Source organism: Idiotropiscis lumnitzeri, chromosome 19 (assembly GCF_059441095.1).
Source record: "Idiotropiscis lumnitzeri isolate Australia: NSW breed Sydney's pygmy pipehorse chromosome 19, RoL_Ilum_1.0, whole genome shotgun sequence".
Classification (NCBI taxonomy): domain Eukaryota; kingdom Metazoa; phylum Chordata; class Actinopteri; order Syngnathiformes; family Syngnathidae; genus Idiotropiscis; species Idiotropiscis lumnitzeri.
In genome coordinates this window covers 9,362,806-9,378,272 of record NC_142409.1, presented here as the reverse complement: position 1 = coordinate 9,378,272, position 15,467 = coordinate 9,362,806, and the positions used below count along the sequence as shown (strand labels likewise).

Below are 15,467 nucleotides of genomic sequence, written 5' to 3'. Positions count from 1 at the left end.
CGAGTCGATACTTTTTCTGGCCGCTCGTTTCAAGAAGGCGTCTGCCCGTGCTTTTTGTTCAATGTTTAAATGCGTTTGTGTTGTTTTCCTCTCCCCGCTGCGTGCATTGTCGGAACGCTAGGAGACAAGATGTTGCCGGAGGACGACGGCATCCACTAAACTAAGTTTAAAATTGTGTTGTCATAAATAATGGAGTGGCTCGCTACGATCGGATCGCGAGTTTAAAGTGGGGTTGTACATGTGTGTGTGTAGGTGCATGTGCTTTGCGTGTGTGCGTGGATGCGCGTGCGTTGGGGTGTGGGGGTGTGTGTGTGTGTGTGTGTGTGTCGTGGTGCTAAGGAACTATATTTACGTGATGTGAGGCGGTTCATTTTGACAAAAGTAGTCCAATGCCGCCATCTTGTGGCATCACTCGGCAATTACACACCCGTTTACGCAACGTATCAATTACTAGCGGATTTTTTTAGCATGGTTCTGTCCCTACTCCTTACATATGATGGTTCATGGTATTACTTAAGTTTTATATAATTTCGATCTTACCCGACACTGTCAGTCATTAATAATAAAACAGCAGGACTGTAATTAGCATACCCTGTTATTACATTGCTATTACACTGTTATAACTGTACTGCATCCTACTGGGCAAAGTTTGTAATGAGCCGGCTGAAGTAGAACATCTTACAGCACCAAAGTTGGTAACAAGAATTACAAGAGGGGGAGGGAGGGGCGGTAGAGTGCAGCGGTCTCGTGTTTTCAAATGGTCAAATCCCTCAAGGGAAGCGAATTACTCCTGTGGATACGTGCTTGCTTGTGTGTGTGTGTGTCAGTGCGCGCGTGTGCGTGCGCGGGTCCGTGTGGTGGACCATACGAAAACAAATGCACATACGAGTCGGCAAGGCAGAGCTTTAATTATTGTCAGTGTGAGCCTTCGCCGCACGGAGCCTGCGCTCATGGTAGGGGAAAAAATATAGAGAAAGGGAATTAGGCGCCAGCTTTCACTGGCCCTGACAGCTAATTACATTTAAAACCAGCTAGCGTAGCGGTACAAAAAAATAAAAGCAGCCAGGACAATCGGCCCTCGCCAGCCCAGCCCCGCGTATGAGACTTATTTCTGGCATTTGCGAGGATTCTTTCTTCTTCCCTGCAATTGGCAGCCACCTACTGGAAGCAGAGTTGTGTCAAAAGTCCAACGCTGTGGACGCTAACGATACCATCGTGTATGTCGTCTTTAATTGGCGCGTCACCAAAAGCCGACGTTGATGGCGAGCAAGCCGCCAAACAACTGTGAATGTCTTTTGTCTGGCGTTTTCTTAATTAATCTAATCTGGGGGGCTCAATTATGCTCCGCTCTGTCTCTGCTCCCCTGACATGCCGCATTGCAATGCCAAGTGGAACGCTACAAACCGTCCTTAGTCACGCCACGAGATAATGATGTGTTGCTTCACTTTGACGAGAAATATTATGGAAAATAGACTTGTTAGTGTTTGCTTGGACATGGCTCACTGCAGTCGCAGCTATGGAAAGTAAATCTTTTGTAAGTTGCATATTTCAAGTCACTGTGTTTGTGAGCGAGCGAATTTAGGTTAGCAGCGATGTCATATACATGCCTCTGTGTCGCCAGAACGTAAGCAGCTGTATTTGTGCTCGCTCAACACTTGTTCCGGAAAAATGAGGTCTCGGAACAAAGTGCAACAAAGCACAAGCTGACCTTGTTGACATATTTGTCTCTCCAATAACTGATTACGAAAAAAGGCCGCAATCTTCTAAGCTAGTACATCTGCATAAAGTTTATTCAAGTGCTGCAGGGGTTAAACTGCAATGGATTAAATCCAGAGATATTGTAATGAGTGCGAACGCTGCTAAACGTGCTCAGCTGATAGACGGTTAGGGGGGTCCATTAATTTGAAAAGTAGTAGTCGTGGAGGTGGCAAAAGTAATTAGACTAAAAGCCCTTCAAAGTGCGGTTGTAACCCAGGAAGCGGCAAATGTCAACAAAGCTTTTCTTCTTTTTGTTGCCATTCATTTTGCCGCTTAAGCGCGTCACTTATCAGTCAGGCAGTGACATTATAGACGTCAAAATTCATTTTAAAATATGGCTAATGTCAAATAAATGTGGAAAGAATGAGTGATATTTCAGTTTTTATGATTCAGAAATCCAAGTTAGAATCTGGCTATAAAGTAACAAAAAACATTAGCACATGAATTCACAATACTGTAGCATAAAAAAAAAAAAATCGCAAGCGAAGCAAAGTACTGCTTTAAAAATTATCGCTACATGCAACATCTTATTTCATACTAGAAATGATCAATACAGCTTACACCAAAGAAAGTGGATAATCTCCAGCGGGCCAGGATTGATGGTACCGCCCAATAGCCATGAATAAGAAGGCTAGAAGGTTCAGCCAAAGGGAAAAAAAAATGGCTGGCTTTCATTGAGAAAATCCCCTCAAGAGTTTCCAAGTTCAACAGGGCTTGTCAGGCTGAACTCCTGCCGGGTCACATGACTGTTAAGTGTGTAGTAACTCTAAAAATAGGCCCAAAGTGTAGCCTTAGGCAGGAACATATCTGTTTGCTTTGCCCCCCCCCCCACTGCTAACCCCCCCCAACACAGCACACACAACATACAGTACAAGTGACCCCCGAGAGAGAGAGAGAGAGAGAGAGAAAGAGAGAGAGAGAGAGAGAGAGAGAGAGAGAGAGAGAGAGAGAGAGAGAGAGAGAGAGAGAGAGAGAGAGAGAGGAAATACTTTTTTAGATTTTTTTTAGATGACTTTATTTATTTTACTTTGATGCTCGAAATATTCCGACTATATTCTTGTCAAGATTCCATCCTCTCTGGTACAGTTTGTGTTGAGCTGTACATGAATTTGACAGCTGCCAAAACATGAAACAAAGAGCCTGTTTATGGCCAAATGAAACCATTAAAATGTGTTGCTGGGTCATTTGGAGGAAAAAAAAAACGGAATTAATTCCGGAAATAAATCAGCTTGGTAAAAAAAAAAAGTTACATTGGTTGTATCATTGGATCCAAAGCTGCTGTTGGCCTGTTTCATCCTCACTTGCCTCCAACACAGCCCATGTGATCATTCAAAAGGCAGAATGGAGATCCTCTTGACAGTTGCATGGAAACGGTGAGCGAGGGCCGCGTGCCACGAGCTGGCAGTTCAAAAGAACAATTAAATCCGTAATGACTTGGCTAGAGAGGGAGGCGCAAGTTATAAAGCATGCAGCGAGGATGGAAAAAATTGGAGCGTCCAAAAAAAAAAATAAATTAGCCCCAGCAGGACTTTTCCCATATGTCACCGTTAAACACTTCGATATTTGCTGTGAAGTCGCCCGGAGGTGCGCGACGAGGAAATGAAGTCCGGTGACAACTCCGCCGAGTCAATTAATGCCGAGGGCTGGAGTTCAGGTGGAATGATGAGGCAGGGTGTAGTCCGCTGGGGCGCTAATTAAAAAAAAGAAGCATGGCTTGTCTTTTCTGAATCTCTTCGAGACGTTGGAGCATTTGAATTGCGATGCAATTTGAAAAAGAAATCAAAGAAAGTCCGGTCCTGACATACAATTCAAAAAGCAAACTATGAAATCCCAGAAACCAATTAGCCTCATTAGCATATATGAATAAAGTGGCGTGTCTTAACCGCAAAAGTGCCTAAATACACACATGAATAAAAAATTGTCTGTTCAGATCAGATAACGGCGGCTCCTCCTCTCGCTCGCACGATGAATACGTTTCTATCGGTCAACCGCACCATGTGACGCCGTTCGCGAAGGTCGAGGTTCTCTTGGCAGCTCCTCCTCTTCGCTTCTTTTGGCTTGTAAGCATCCCGTGTTCTTTCAGGTCGGAAATGGCGAGCCAAACCGTGGCCATCGTCCAATCCAAAGAGCTGATTGAGAGCCGCACCGTCGCCAGCTAATCAGCTCTGTGAATGCCCGGCCGCTAATTCAAAGCGCACTTACACGACATTGAGAAAAGCAATTATCAGCAAAGGCCTAATTTGCCTCATAAAGATCCCGTTTGCTATCTTTGCTGATGTTTTTTTTTTTTTTTTTTTTTAATCTCTAAGGCAAGCGGCGGCGGTGAAGGAAGTCGACACATGGCCTATCTGCTGACAAAGACCTTATTCCGTTCCTATTACAGATAGCCGCGCTGTCTTTTGTAATATATTGCTTTGAGTCCTCACTAATAAGCCAATCGCAAGAATAACTCACCTCAATTTACCTCAGCGTGCTCTCATTTCGCCGATGCGTGGCTTAATAACCAAAGGTGCAGATATTAGCCAAGGCCTGCCAATTGGATTTGGCTACAAGGATGCAACAAATATAGATTTCTTTTTTCCAAAAAAATCCACACACACCAGTTGTATGCAAATTAGTATAATAACTGAGGTGAATGCTGCAAATGGAGAAAAAAAATGAGAATGAGAAAGTCTTTTGTTCTCGGAATGCTGGAACCGGTAACAGGAAGTGGAAATCTAAAAATATAAACCCAGCAACGGTGCAAAACATGACCTAGAAACAGCCGTGGTTGGACCCAGCTGGCGTCTTTTCGACTCAGGATGAGAATCTCTGCGCTTCTGTTCACCTTTGACCTTTCCATAAAGATTGCAATGAGCATGGTCCAAAAGCATGCTTTTGTTTTCGCATTTCCGCCTGTACTGTTTACAAACGCACGCAAGGTGGTGATCGGCTAATTTCCTGTTTTTTTCATGGATAAAAGACGGGAAAAAGAATAAGGCTTCCCGAGTTGGCATCCAGGAAAATATTGCGGACGTAAGGGCGCAGTGAGTTTTTGTTTCAAAATGCTGCTTTTCTCACAATTCTCGGAACATGTTGCGAGTACATTTTGTGTTTTACGCCCCTCTGGGGTAATCGAACAATGACAACACTTTTTTTTTTTTTTTTGGCATCGGGGGACGTACCCACCTGAAAAACATACATAATCGTCACGGCGACAGTTTTGTGCTCACTCTTTTTTTTTTTTTTTTTTTACCTCCCTGCTGGCGTACAGCAAACGGACATCTTGTTGTCGCAGCTCATTTAAACCCGTGCGAGCGTTATTGGCTTATAAATTAACGTTTATCATTTTGCGGATGCAATTTTGGATTCATCTTTAACGTGCATTACGAGACATTTTTGTGAAACTGGAGCTTCCAACGATATCAAAAGCCCAATGGGGATAATCACGCCCTTGCATACCTTTTCATAAAAATAAATCATCAACACGCCCATCAAATTTAGACCCCCGTGCTAAAAATCATTGCAGTTGAGAGTCGCCAGCTGTCTAGGCTCAAAATTAGGAGCTGTGGAATTGAAGCCAAAATAACCAGTTCCACAAATAACGTATTTTACGGACTATAAGACACACTTTATATAAACAGTATCAACTCTTTTTAAAAAAATAAAATAAATAAATAAATAAATAATAATATGCAAGCTGCGCCAGGCTATAAGCCACAGTTTTCTATGTTGACCAAAGTAGTTATTTACTGCATGTACAGAACAATTTTCTACTGCGAATGCACATAAAGGTGCATAAACAGATTGTGCCTTTTAACATGGCAACAACTTTACTAGTTAAAACAGAACAGACCCAAGAGGGAAAAAAAAATCAAGATTTAGCTTATTTTCTGAACTATAGAGCGCCCCTAGTGGCGAAAAAAAAATATCCTCAGCAAAACCGCACCGTTGTATTATCCGCATGGTTCAAAATCTAGGAAAAAATTAGTGGCTTATCGTCTGCAAAATGGCTTCATTGCGCCTTCAATTGCGTCTCGGCTGCCTTCAGGGTTGACACTGCCTCTCGCCCAATGTCTGCTGTCGTCGGCTCAAGCTGACCCGGGAGACAATTAGCGGAACACAAAATGGGTGGATATCTTGTGGCAATTTTTTTTTTTCATGAATTTATTCGTAGCATGACCTTGACATAAAGGTTGCCCTCCCCCGTAATGCGACATCATTCGACATGCAGTGAACGCCAAGTCTATTAACATTTCCTCCATGCAGCTGTCTGTAATTTGGCGGCTCGAATCTCCGCCAGGTAGATCGATTCCAAACAGCCACCAAGCATGAGCGCAAATGAAATTTGTTTGTCCGGCTTCTTCATTGGAAGCGACGTGGCGCCATCGCCGAGAGTGGAGTGGAAAGTGGGCGGCACGGTGGGGACTTGTTGTTGTCACCGCCAATCGTCCCTTCTCTGCTGCAACACACCTGATTCGAGTAATCAGAATCGTTATCCCGCTTCTGACGACCTTGCTAATTATTTGATCGTTTCATTCAGGTGTGTCGCAGCAAGGCGGGATGGACGACGAGCAGGAAACCGGTCCTCGATGGAACAGGATTGAAGACGCCTGGCACAGGCTTTAGAGATGAATTTTGAGAGTGAGTAACTTTGAGCTGGCCTTAAATAATGTTTAAACCGCGCTGGCCTCGATGTATCGCATGCGAGAGCACTTTTTGACGACCTGCCTCCGACTTGTGTGTCAGGTAACAAGTCGAACGCAACTTGCGTGTTTGCCAGCGTGTTTCGACACCTCTGTGTCCTCTTTGGTCCCTCCTGTCCCGAAAAATCAAGAACAAGACGGCATAGGACGGCTGATGTGGAAACAGTGATGTTTTACAAACATTCCTCCCCGCTAGCGAGGAACGTCATTCCGCTTCCCGCGACCCCCCTCGGGCACACGAAGCGACCCGGTTTGCTTTCAAAGCAGCCTTGACATTTCCCGCGCACTTTCTTTCTCCTTTACTCCTGCATATAGGGCAAACACTTTGGGGATTTAGAGCGGAGCGTCGACGCGAGCGAGTGTGGGTGGCGCGACTACGGAAGGTGCCATTTTATCTGTGCGCTCCCCGAGCCATCGACAGTATGATCACGCATCAAAGTGGCGGCAGCGTCTAACGGAATAATCACCGGTGCAAATCTCACACTCCCATTCACCGTTGCAGTTATCACTGCGGATATTGTTTTAACCCCTTGGAACATCGCGCTAGCGCTGAGGGATAGGCAGCTTTTGTTCCTCGACTGCCTGTTTCCACAATTGATGCATTCAAATGGCACAGAACTGGGAAACTGCTTTAAATGGTGCCAGTGTTGCCACATTAGCCCCTCCCCCCACCCCCGACACTGGATTCCCTGATTGACATGATATTGTGTGACTTGTTTATCATGGCAGGTTGCGCAAAAAAGTCACAAGGACACCTAAATCAGGGGGCTTCAATCCTGTTCCTCGAGGGCTGCTGTCCTGCCGATTCTCCGTCCCTCCTTGCTGCAACACGTGATCGTTATCGAGCTTCTGCAGACCTTGCTGATTGTTCGATTATTTGAATCAGGTGTGTTGCAGCGAGGTGGGATGCAAAACGGGTGGGAGACCGGCCCTCGAGGAACAGGATTGTGGACTTAAGCTTATGTTGTATATCAGGTGTGGGCAAACTACGGCGCGGGGGCCACATGTGGCCCGTTAAACGTTTTAATCCGACCCGCCAAACTTGAAAAAAATGAAATGAATAAACCTTGTTAATGTTTTATTTTCTAAATATTCTGTTATAATGCTTTTGTTCATTTTCAATTAAAATTATTATTATTTTTTTTTTCTGCGTTGAGGTGAGGTTACCAAAACACTCCATCCATCTGCTCCTGGTCTGGCCGCTCTGTCAAATTTTAGAACACATTGTGGCCCGCCAATCAAAAAGTTTACACACCCTTGTTGTATATGTTTGCCATTTTGGTGAGAATGAAATAAAATAAAAATAAAAAGAAATTGCTCGCCGAAACAAGATTCTCTGATTAACACAAAAACGTGACGACATGTTTATCAAGATGCACAAAATTGGAAAATTGTCTTTTTGCTTTGAAGCTAAATTTGCCCAAGTAAGCCCCAGTCACGGGTGTGGGCGGAGCGAGGTGTCAACCTGACCTGACTACACCAATTGTCAGACGCACAGGTAAAATTTTGGCAAATTTCACGAAGCTTTCTGCCTAGATTCAAGCCTTCTGACTCACAATCGCGGTTCCGGAACAAATCAAGGCACTCAGTCGAGGTTTGTGAGGACAAAAGTTTCTGGAAAAATCATTGAAATGGCTTTTTATCACTCTTATACAGAAAACCCTCATGAGAAAGAATGTGAAAAACGCAGAATCAACCACGGCTCACTGGCTATTTACTGACCCCTCCAAGTTGTTGAGAAATTGCTCACCTGTGGACCTCATTCGCTGGAGTGATTTAGAAAGAAAGACCACAAGCAATCAAGCCGCAATTTTCACGATTAAGAAGTCAGCTTGTCGCCCGGAGGGGAAGCGAGCATCACAAAAGTCGACGAAGCAGGCTTGCCTACCTAAATAAACCATAAAATGAAAAAAAGCACATCCATGTTACCTCACATCATCCTAAGGGTTTTTATTTATTTATTTATTTTTTTGGCCTTTGAGTCCCTGTTGGGTTTCCAGTGGATCAAAGGCCCACGCACAACAATCCCGACGCCGGCACCATAAAGCATTAACCTGCTGACGGAAAAACAGCACGGCAGGGCCGAGGAGCAAGATGGATCTTTTATTTCCTCAGGCTGAGGAGTTTGTTTGTGTTTGATAGCGATCCGCTCGGCCGCTTGACGGCTTCCTTGATTTTCCTGTGGAGGTTCCTGGCTGCGCAGCTGCGGGGCTGAAGCTGAAGTTTGTTTTCCACAGCCCGTTTGATGCGCCATGTCGCTCGGTTCACTGTTGAGGCTTCGGAGGCTGTGGGCAAGTTCCCCCCTTGCGGCCTGCATTTTCATCTCGCCACGCATTTTTTCTTAAATTCGGCAAGTTGGATGGTCATTATAATGCCACACTGTCGATTAGGATCCCGTTATGTTCTCGTAGAATCTATTTTTATGATTGAGTTGGAAGAAATTAAAGTAAAAAAAACAAAAAAAAAAGTTCTTGACTCAGGCTTTCATTATTCACACACCAGAAAGTTTTAAACATCTCAGAATAAAGGTGTTGCTTATCATTTATCACCACTTATGATATGCTCAGTGAGCATTTTTGCACCTTTTTTTTTTTTCTCCAAGTCTGCCGGAACAATTTACACCTTTCAATAATACAAAGTACGAGTATTTATTATTTTTTTTTTTTTGCAGTAATCTTGTGAGAAGGCTCGATCTGGGATGAATTTGAATCTGGGCTGCGGTTGTATTGAGCGAAGAGTTAAAAAAAAAAAGAAAAAAAAAAAGCTTCAGGATCAACAGAGTCCCTCGGGGGCCATGTTGGGGCGGCAACCCAACTGCTGCTAACGAGCAAGGTGCAAGCAGGCAAATGCAAATGAACGATGTGTTAAGAAATTTGAGACGGATCATGCAGGGGAGGCAGTCCGGAGGTGATCCATCAGGATGGACCGGCGTGACACGGTAAAGGGCAACGACATGCATGTAAGTTGTATGAGGGTGGGCTAGAAAAAAAAAAATGTCGGCCAGATGTTGAATGCTATTTGCGGGATAGCAAACTTGAATGCTTTGCGTCTATGTGACTTGAATATACTGGAGCGGTTCTTATTCTATTTTTTTTTTTTTAGTAATTTAGAAAAAAGGCCATGTTGTGGATTTTTCTCAAGAAGCCTCAAGATGTGGCGGCCTAGTTACCTCAAAGTTGGATGTTGTGGAGCACTGGTTGCCATCTGAAACAATGCACAGAAGGTCACGGCCTCGAGGATGCAACCTCGTGCGTTGAATCTTCCGAATCGGTGGGTCAGTGAAGGGGATGGTCCCACTCCTGACTGCTTTTGCAGGGAGAATTCCACCCTGGATCTTTTATTCATCCCCTTTTAACTCTTTATTTATGACTGTCCTCGCTGCCCTTCACAGTCTTTTCAGCGTAGTTGCGGGTGTAAGCCGTCCTCTTGGTCTCGGCCCATCTTTTCCCGTCCGCTTTCCTCTCGGGGATTCCATCTGACGGAACTTCACGCTGATTTATGGAGCCGACACTCCATTTTCCTGCTTGAGTATGTTTTGCATATCATATCATCCCAACGGATGTCAGGGTTCACCCGACGGGGCTTTCATTTGCATTTGCAAAGATCTTTTAGACAAATTTTCTCCTTCAAGATGAGTCCCTTGACAGTAAGAAGAGAAAATTGTTTAACCTGCTCTATTTTTTTTCCCAGTGATGCACTACTGCAATCACAAACAATAAAGCCGCAATGGACTACCCCATTGAGTTCATTTCTCGTTCTACTTGTCCGTTGTGCTTCTCTTTCGCTCTCCTTTGTTTATAATACATGCAGTACAAAAGTGACTTGCGCATGCTAGCTCGCGCATGCTAGCTCGCGCATGCTAGCTCGCGCATGCTAGCTCGCGCATGCTAGCTCGCGCATGCTAGCTCGCGCATGCTAGCTCGCGCATGCTAGCTCGCGCATGCTAGCTCGCGCATGCTAGCTCGCGCATGCTAGCTCGCGCATGCTAGCTCGCGCATGCTAGCTCGCGCATGCTAGCTCGCGCATGCTAGCTCGCGCATGCTAGCTCGCGCATGCTAGCTCGCGCATGCTAGCTCTAGAGCCAGGCATCTTTACCAATAGCAGACATTGACAAGCAGGGTGTGCTAACATGCGGTCTGGAATGCGTTAAGGGACATTAAAGTGCACCTTATGGTTGTAAAAATACAGTAATTCAAATGCCCCTGCCTAAATTCTTATGGATTTTCATCAACTTGTAGTTTTAATCTCCGAAACTTTAGCCTTTGTGACCTTTGTTACATGATGTCAGAGTGCACACGCAACAAACTGGGATAGCATGTATTGATTCATGCGTCCTGTTTTTGAGAACGAAAAGCCGTCTGATGTTTTCTCCATTGTTGTTTCCAGTCTTGGGGGATCGGTAAAGTGCGAGCAAAGGTTTCAAAGAGGAAACGGTAAACACAGCAATGGCCTCCGTTTCCCACCGGAAAGCCGACAAGTAAGCAGCCAGAACCTGAGCGTGGGCTTTCTATTCCCTATCACAGCACCGTGTTACACTTTTAAAAGCATCAAACTGCCACTGTTAGCTGTGACTGACAGGTGCAAGCGTTGCATCTCTTCAACCAGGGAAGGAGAAGAGAGCTTCGGCAAGAACAACAACAACAACAAAAAAAGCAGAGTTGAGTGATCGGTGTTTGACGCTCTGAGGGTTGGCGGTCGTTCAACTGCTCTACATGATGAATCTCAGAATTCTGCAACGGTAATGTTCTGGACAGATCTATCTACTTTCCAAGGATAAGTGGCGCTACTTGAAATTGCTTCCAATCATTAATCAGGTCATTCAATGACCACATCACTCGATAGCAGGCAAGTAGGAGGGAAAATTTTGAAACTCTACTTTAGGCCCATTTACATTAGCACTCCTCAGATCTCGGGTCCAAAACTTGTTTTCATCACGGGCCACTTTGTCGCTAAAGTTGCCCTCAGCGGGCCGGTTATAACTCACATAAATGTATCACCGCTATGGATGTGACGCCAAAAATCAGAGTCCGGCATGTACCCTGGCTTTGTTTCTCATTCGGACAGATTTAATGACAGGAAAATGACATTTAACAACAGCTTTTCTGTTTTTCGAAAGTGCAACAGCAATAGTGCGGCATCTATTTCGGACATGTCAGACAAGTGGAACAATAGCGGTTTGAAAAGTGCTTATTATGCTTTAAAAAACACTTCTCCCAAATTGCCATCCGATTGTATTTCGGCTGTCTCCTTGCATACAAGTTATGATCAAATTGTACGTTATTATCATAGTGCTTGTCCTGTCTCGTTTGTACTCAAGGGTAAACGTTCCCCACTTGATAGATAACAAATATTGAGCAGAAGTTCAAATGTCATCGATGGCCCGAGGTGGCTTGCGCGCCAGGTTTGACACCACGCATCGACCTAACAGATGCGTCTTTCGTTTGACGTGCGAGCGGTTCGCACACACATAAACGATCAATATTTGCTGCCTTGCTTTCTCCCGACGGCAAATTGCGACAAAAAGAGAATGAAGCTTTTAAAGTGTGTTTGCCTGTCAGCAGATGCCACCTCAGCTTCTTTGAGTGTTTTTTTTTTTTCAATATAATCTTCCCATGGCCTTCGGAATCGTGAATTCTGTCATATGTCACGTACCTCATACAAACTATTAGAAACATTCTTTTACTATTTAGATTTACTATTTAGATTGACATCTGCATTTTTCTGTCTTCTGATTGGTTGATCACAGCTAACGATTCGAAGCCATAGCAGTTCTCATCCCTGGATTATCTTACTCTGTTACGGTACCGTAGCATTGGGAAAGCAGAAGGGATCAACTTTGGCTTCATTTTGGCTTTACCTGCTCTTGCGGTTATTCTTTTTTTTTTTTTTTTTTTCCCTCGCTCTGTCAATATTAACCAGCTGTCGCTCGCCACTTGATTTTTGAAGGAGCCCAGTATAAATGATGCAGTCCTTCAAGCTTGCACAAGCCTCTCAATCATGCATGAGTGGTGGGTAAGTGAAGGAAGCAGCCGTGGCCTGCCACTCTCCCCTCCCCGCCTCCCCCCGCAGCTCTCCATTTGAGCAGGGGGGTGGTGTGGGGGGGCGAAGTGAGGTGGGGTGTTCTGGATGGTGGAAGTAGATGAGAGAGATTTCCGATCACACCCACCGCTCAAATATCAAGCGCACAAAAAGAGAGCGAGTGATGTACCAGCCGATGTGCGTTCCGGTGCGAGTTATATGAACTAGAGCGGTAGCATCAAGGTGTCAGTCAGCGCTTGTCTTTGTTCGCGCCGCGCCGCCGCTGTGTTTGATCGCAACATTTTCTTTCCATTAATGCAACATTTATTAGACATGGCTTTCCAACACATTTCCAATTAGATACTCAGAATGGCTGATTTTAGCTTCTATTGCTGTTCCTTCCATTTTATTCCATTCTATTACCGTATTGCGTCAACTAGTGGTCATCCCTCGAGACTACCTGACTCAATCCAAACATTCCATTCCGCCTCTATTGGAAAAAGAAATAAACAGGTATTTGTTGTGGCTCAGTTTTGAGGCTATTGGCGCTCCTCAATCATTTGATAACCAAAACAGCAGCACCCACCGAGCCATTCAAACAAACTACAAGATATGATGCATGTGACTCTCCAGTTAAGTTTCCAAGATGTTTCCAAACATTTACTGTGACACGTCATCTGCAGTGTTGCTCAGGATTTGTTTTCATGGTGTCATCGCATGTTGCTAGGCAGAATTGGGTGGGCAAAAAATGGACTCATCCCACTGAAAGATTCCAGGATAGTTCGGGGATATTAATCACAAATCATGTTGTATGAAGCAACACTTGTTGCTCGGCAGAAGAAGATTCAGGGTTTTTCTAAGGATTCTTTTAAGTGACATCGTATGCTTCATTATGAACTGCTTGTTGCTAGGCAGAATTTGCGATCAAAAATGACTGATTGATTGATTGAATGATTAACTGATGTGTGAACGTTTATCAACATTATTGCTTGGGATTCCTTTACCTGGTGACATCATACATTAGCTCAGGTGTGTGCAAACTAAGGCCCGGGGGCCACATGCGGCCCGCTAAACGTTTTAATCCGGCCCGCCGAACTTGAAAAAAATTAAATGAATAAACCATGTTAATGTTTTATTTTCTAAATATTTTGGTGTGACAGAGAGAGAGAGATATTTTTTTGTCATTCTTTTGTTCATTTTCATTTAAAATTAAATATATTTTTTTTCTCTGATGAGGTGAGGTTACCAAAACTCTCAATCCATCTGCTCCTGGTCCGGCCCCTCTCTCATATTTTAGAACGCATTGTCGCCCGCCAATCAAAATGTTTGCCCACCCCTGCTTTAGGTATTAAGCGGCCTGTCGCATGGCCGAATTTTCTGGGCACAAAAATGTCCATTTAAGATGTTAAGACACACTCTTTGAAGACAACTTTGTTGCAGTTTGGATGTGTGTGTGGGTGGCCGATGTCGGGTCCCTCGGGTGGGACGTTGACGTCATGTTGTGGGTGACGTCACTTTCTTATCGTCTTACAATGATGGCATCAGGTCCCGATGGAACAAACATTAAAAAGCCAGAGGAAGTTCAGCTCACACTATCAAGGGAATTGATGTGTCCAGGAAACATTCCGTTAGATAACACACGTACGCATCGAGCTGAAGGTCAGTTAGTCGGAAGACGGCTTTTTCACAAGCGCGATGCTTTTTTTTTTTTTCCTCATTTAGCCAAAGGAGCATCCGACCATGCAGGTAGTTAGGCTTGTACGTGCAATCCCGGCACAAATCGGATTTTAATTAACAATGCCTAAATTGGGGAAATATGATATTCTGCCAAAATCAACAACATGTGCTTTGAGCGAGAAAAGGCTCTCAGCTATTACTTTCACTTTCTGTCCATTACTGAAGCTTTTTCCTTGCCAGGATTGTCCACAGTCTTCAGGACCTTGATGCTTTGAGTTTTTCTGACAGTGATGCTTTTAGCACGGCGGGATCTTCTATGCCTTTGCAGAGAATGCATTTCCAACACCCTTTGAGTACATTTGCGGTATTTTTTTATTTTTTTTTTGAAAAGGCCAACATTAGTAAATTGGACAAAAACATGCTCAAACATATTTCAAACACAAATAAGTACTTTTTGTGATGTCGTGCTGAACTCCGCCAAGGCTAAGGACTTAACTGCGATTATATCGTTTTTTTTTTGTTGTTTTTTTTTTTGCAGATTCACATTTTTGATTTCATTCCCACCCACAGGGCGACGCAGTGTGCTCAAAACACAAGAAACAAGAAAGAAAAAGACAATATGGGCCTGGAAGATTGAGCCGTAACGATTGTTGATGCCGACCAGCAAACTCCGGCAGCGAAATCCCGACTCAACCGCGACGCCTCTTAGGCGCCAATTTCCCAGCGCCTGGACATATTTACAGAATGACTGACTGGACAGAGGTCACAAGGTAAATCTTTCTCATAATCCCGCCTGTAAATTCCAAGGCAGTAATACGGGAAAACTCGGAGGGGCACGTCGGGAAGCTGCAAAGCGGAATGATTGGGGTCGATGCAAAAGGTCTTCATTTTCAGCGCAATTTCCCGCTCCCTTTGCAACCAATCAGAGGAGCCGCCGAGCCCCTTTGGCGACCCTCAGCGGTACAATCCGCCCCTTTCTTTCTGAATTTTAACCAGCGTGTGAGGGCTTGTGATATTGACACACTTGTCATATTTCCCCCCTGCTTGGAGAAAAAAAAAACCTCTTTAAGGCTTCATTTGAAACTTTGGAGCAAAAAAAAAAAAAAGACAAATATGAAGACAAAGCAGCTGGCTGTTAGATTTTAAGTGGTCCGCAGGGATGGTGAGCACTATATCACTTGTTGTACTTATTAAACCGCTGGCAAGTGGCATTTGGACGTGACACTACATTTGGCCTCCTGCATGGGGATACTTATTACGAGCATGAGTGGAGACCCTTGTGCGACGCCAGGGGAGGAAAAAGCTAGTAAATATTACATGGTTGAGGGT

The 15,467-nt window shown here is 44.4% G+C and overlaps 1 protein-coding gene across 6 annotated transcripts in view; it reads left to right on the top strand.

Moving 5' to 3' along the window:
- LOC148318396 (uncharacterized) overlaps nucleotides 1-15,467 on the top strand; it is a 193,612-nt gene that overhangs the window by 10,518 nt on the left and 167,627 nt on the right. For 5 of the 6 annotated variants that reach the window (XR_015839909.1, XR_015839910.1, XR_015839908.1 and 2 more), the window contains exons 3-4: nucleotides 6,281-6,381; nucleotides 14,709-14,908. Coding sequence is in view for 1 of the 6 variants with exons in the window: in XM_088282998.1 (XP_088139124.1) it covers nucleotides 14,883-14,908 (26 nt within the window). In the remaining 5 variants the exon portion in view is untranslated. Of the gene's footprint in view, nucleotides 1-6,280; nucleotides 6,382-8,099; nucleotides 8,794-14,708; nucleotides 14,909-15,467 lie in introns of those variants that run through there. The other variant, XR_015839913.1, reaches the window with a different exon arrangement.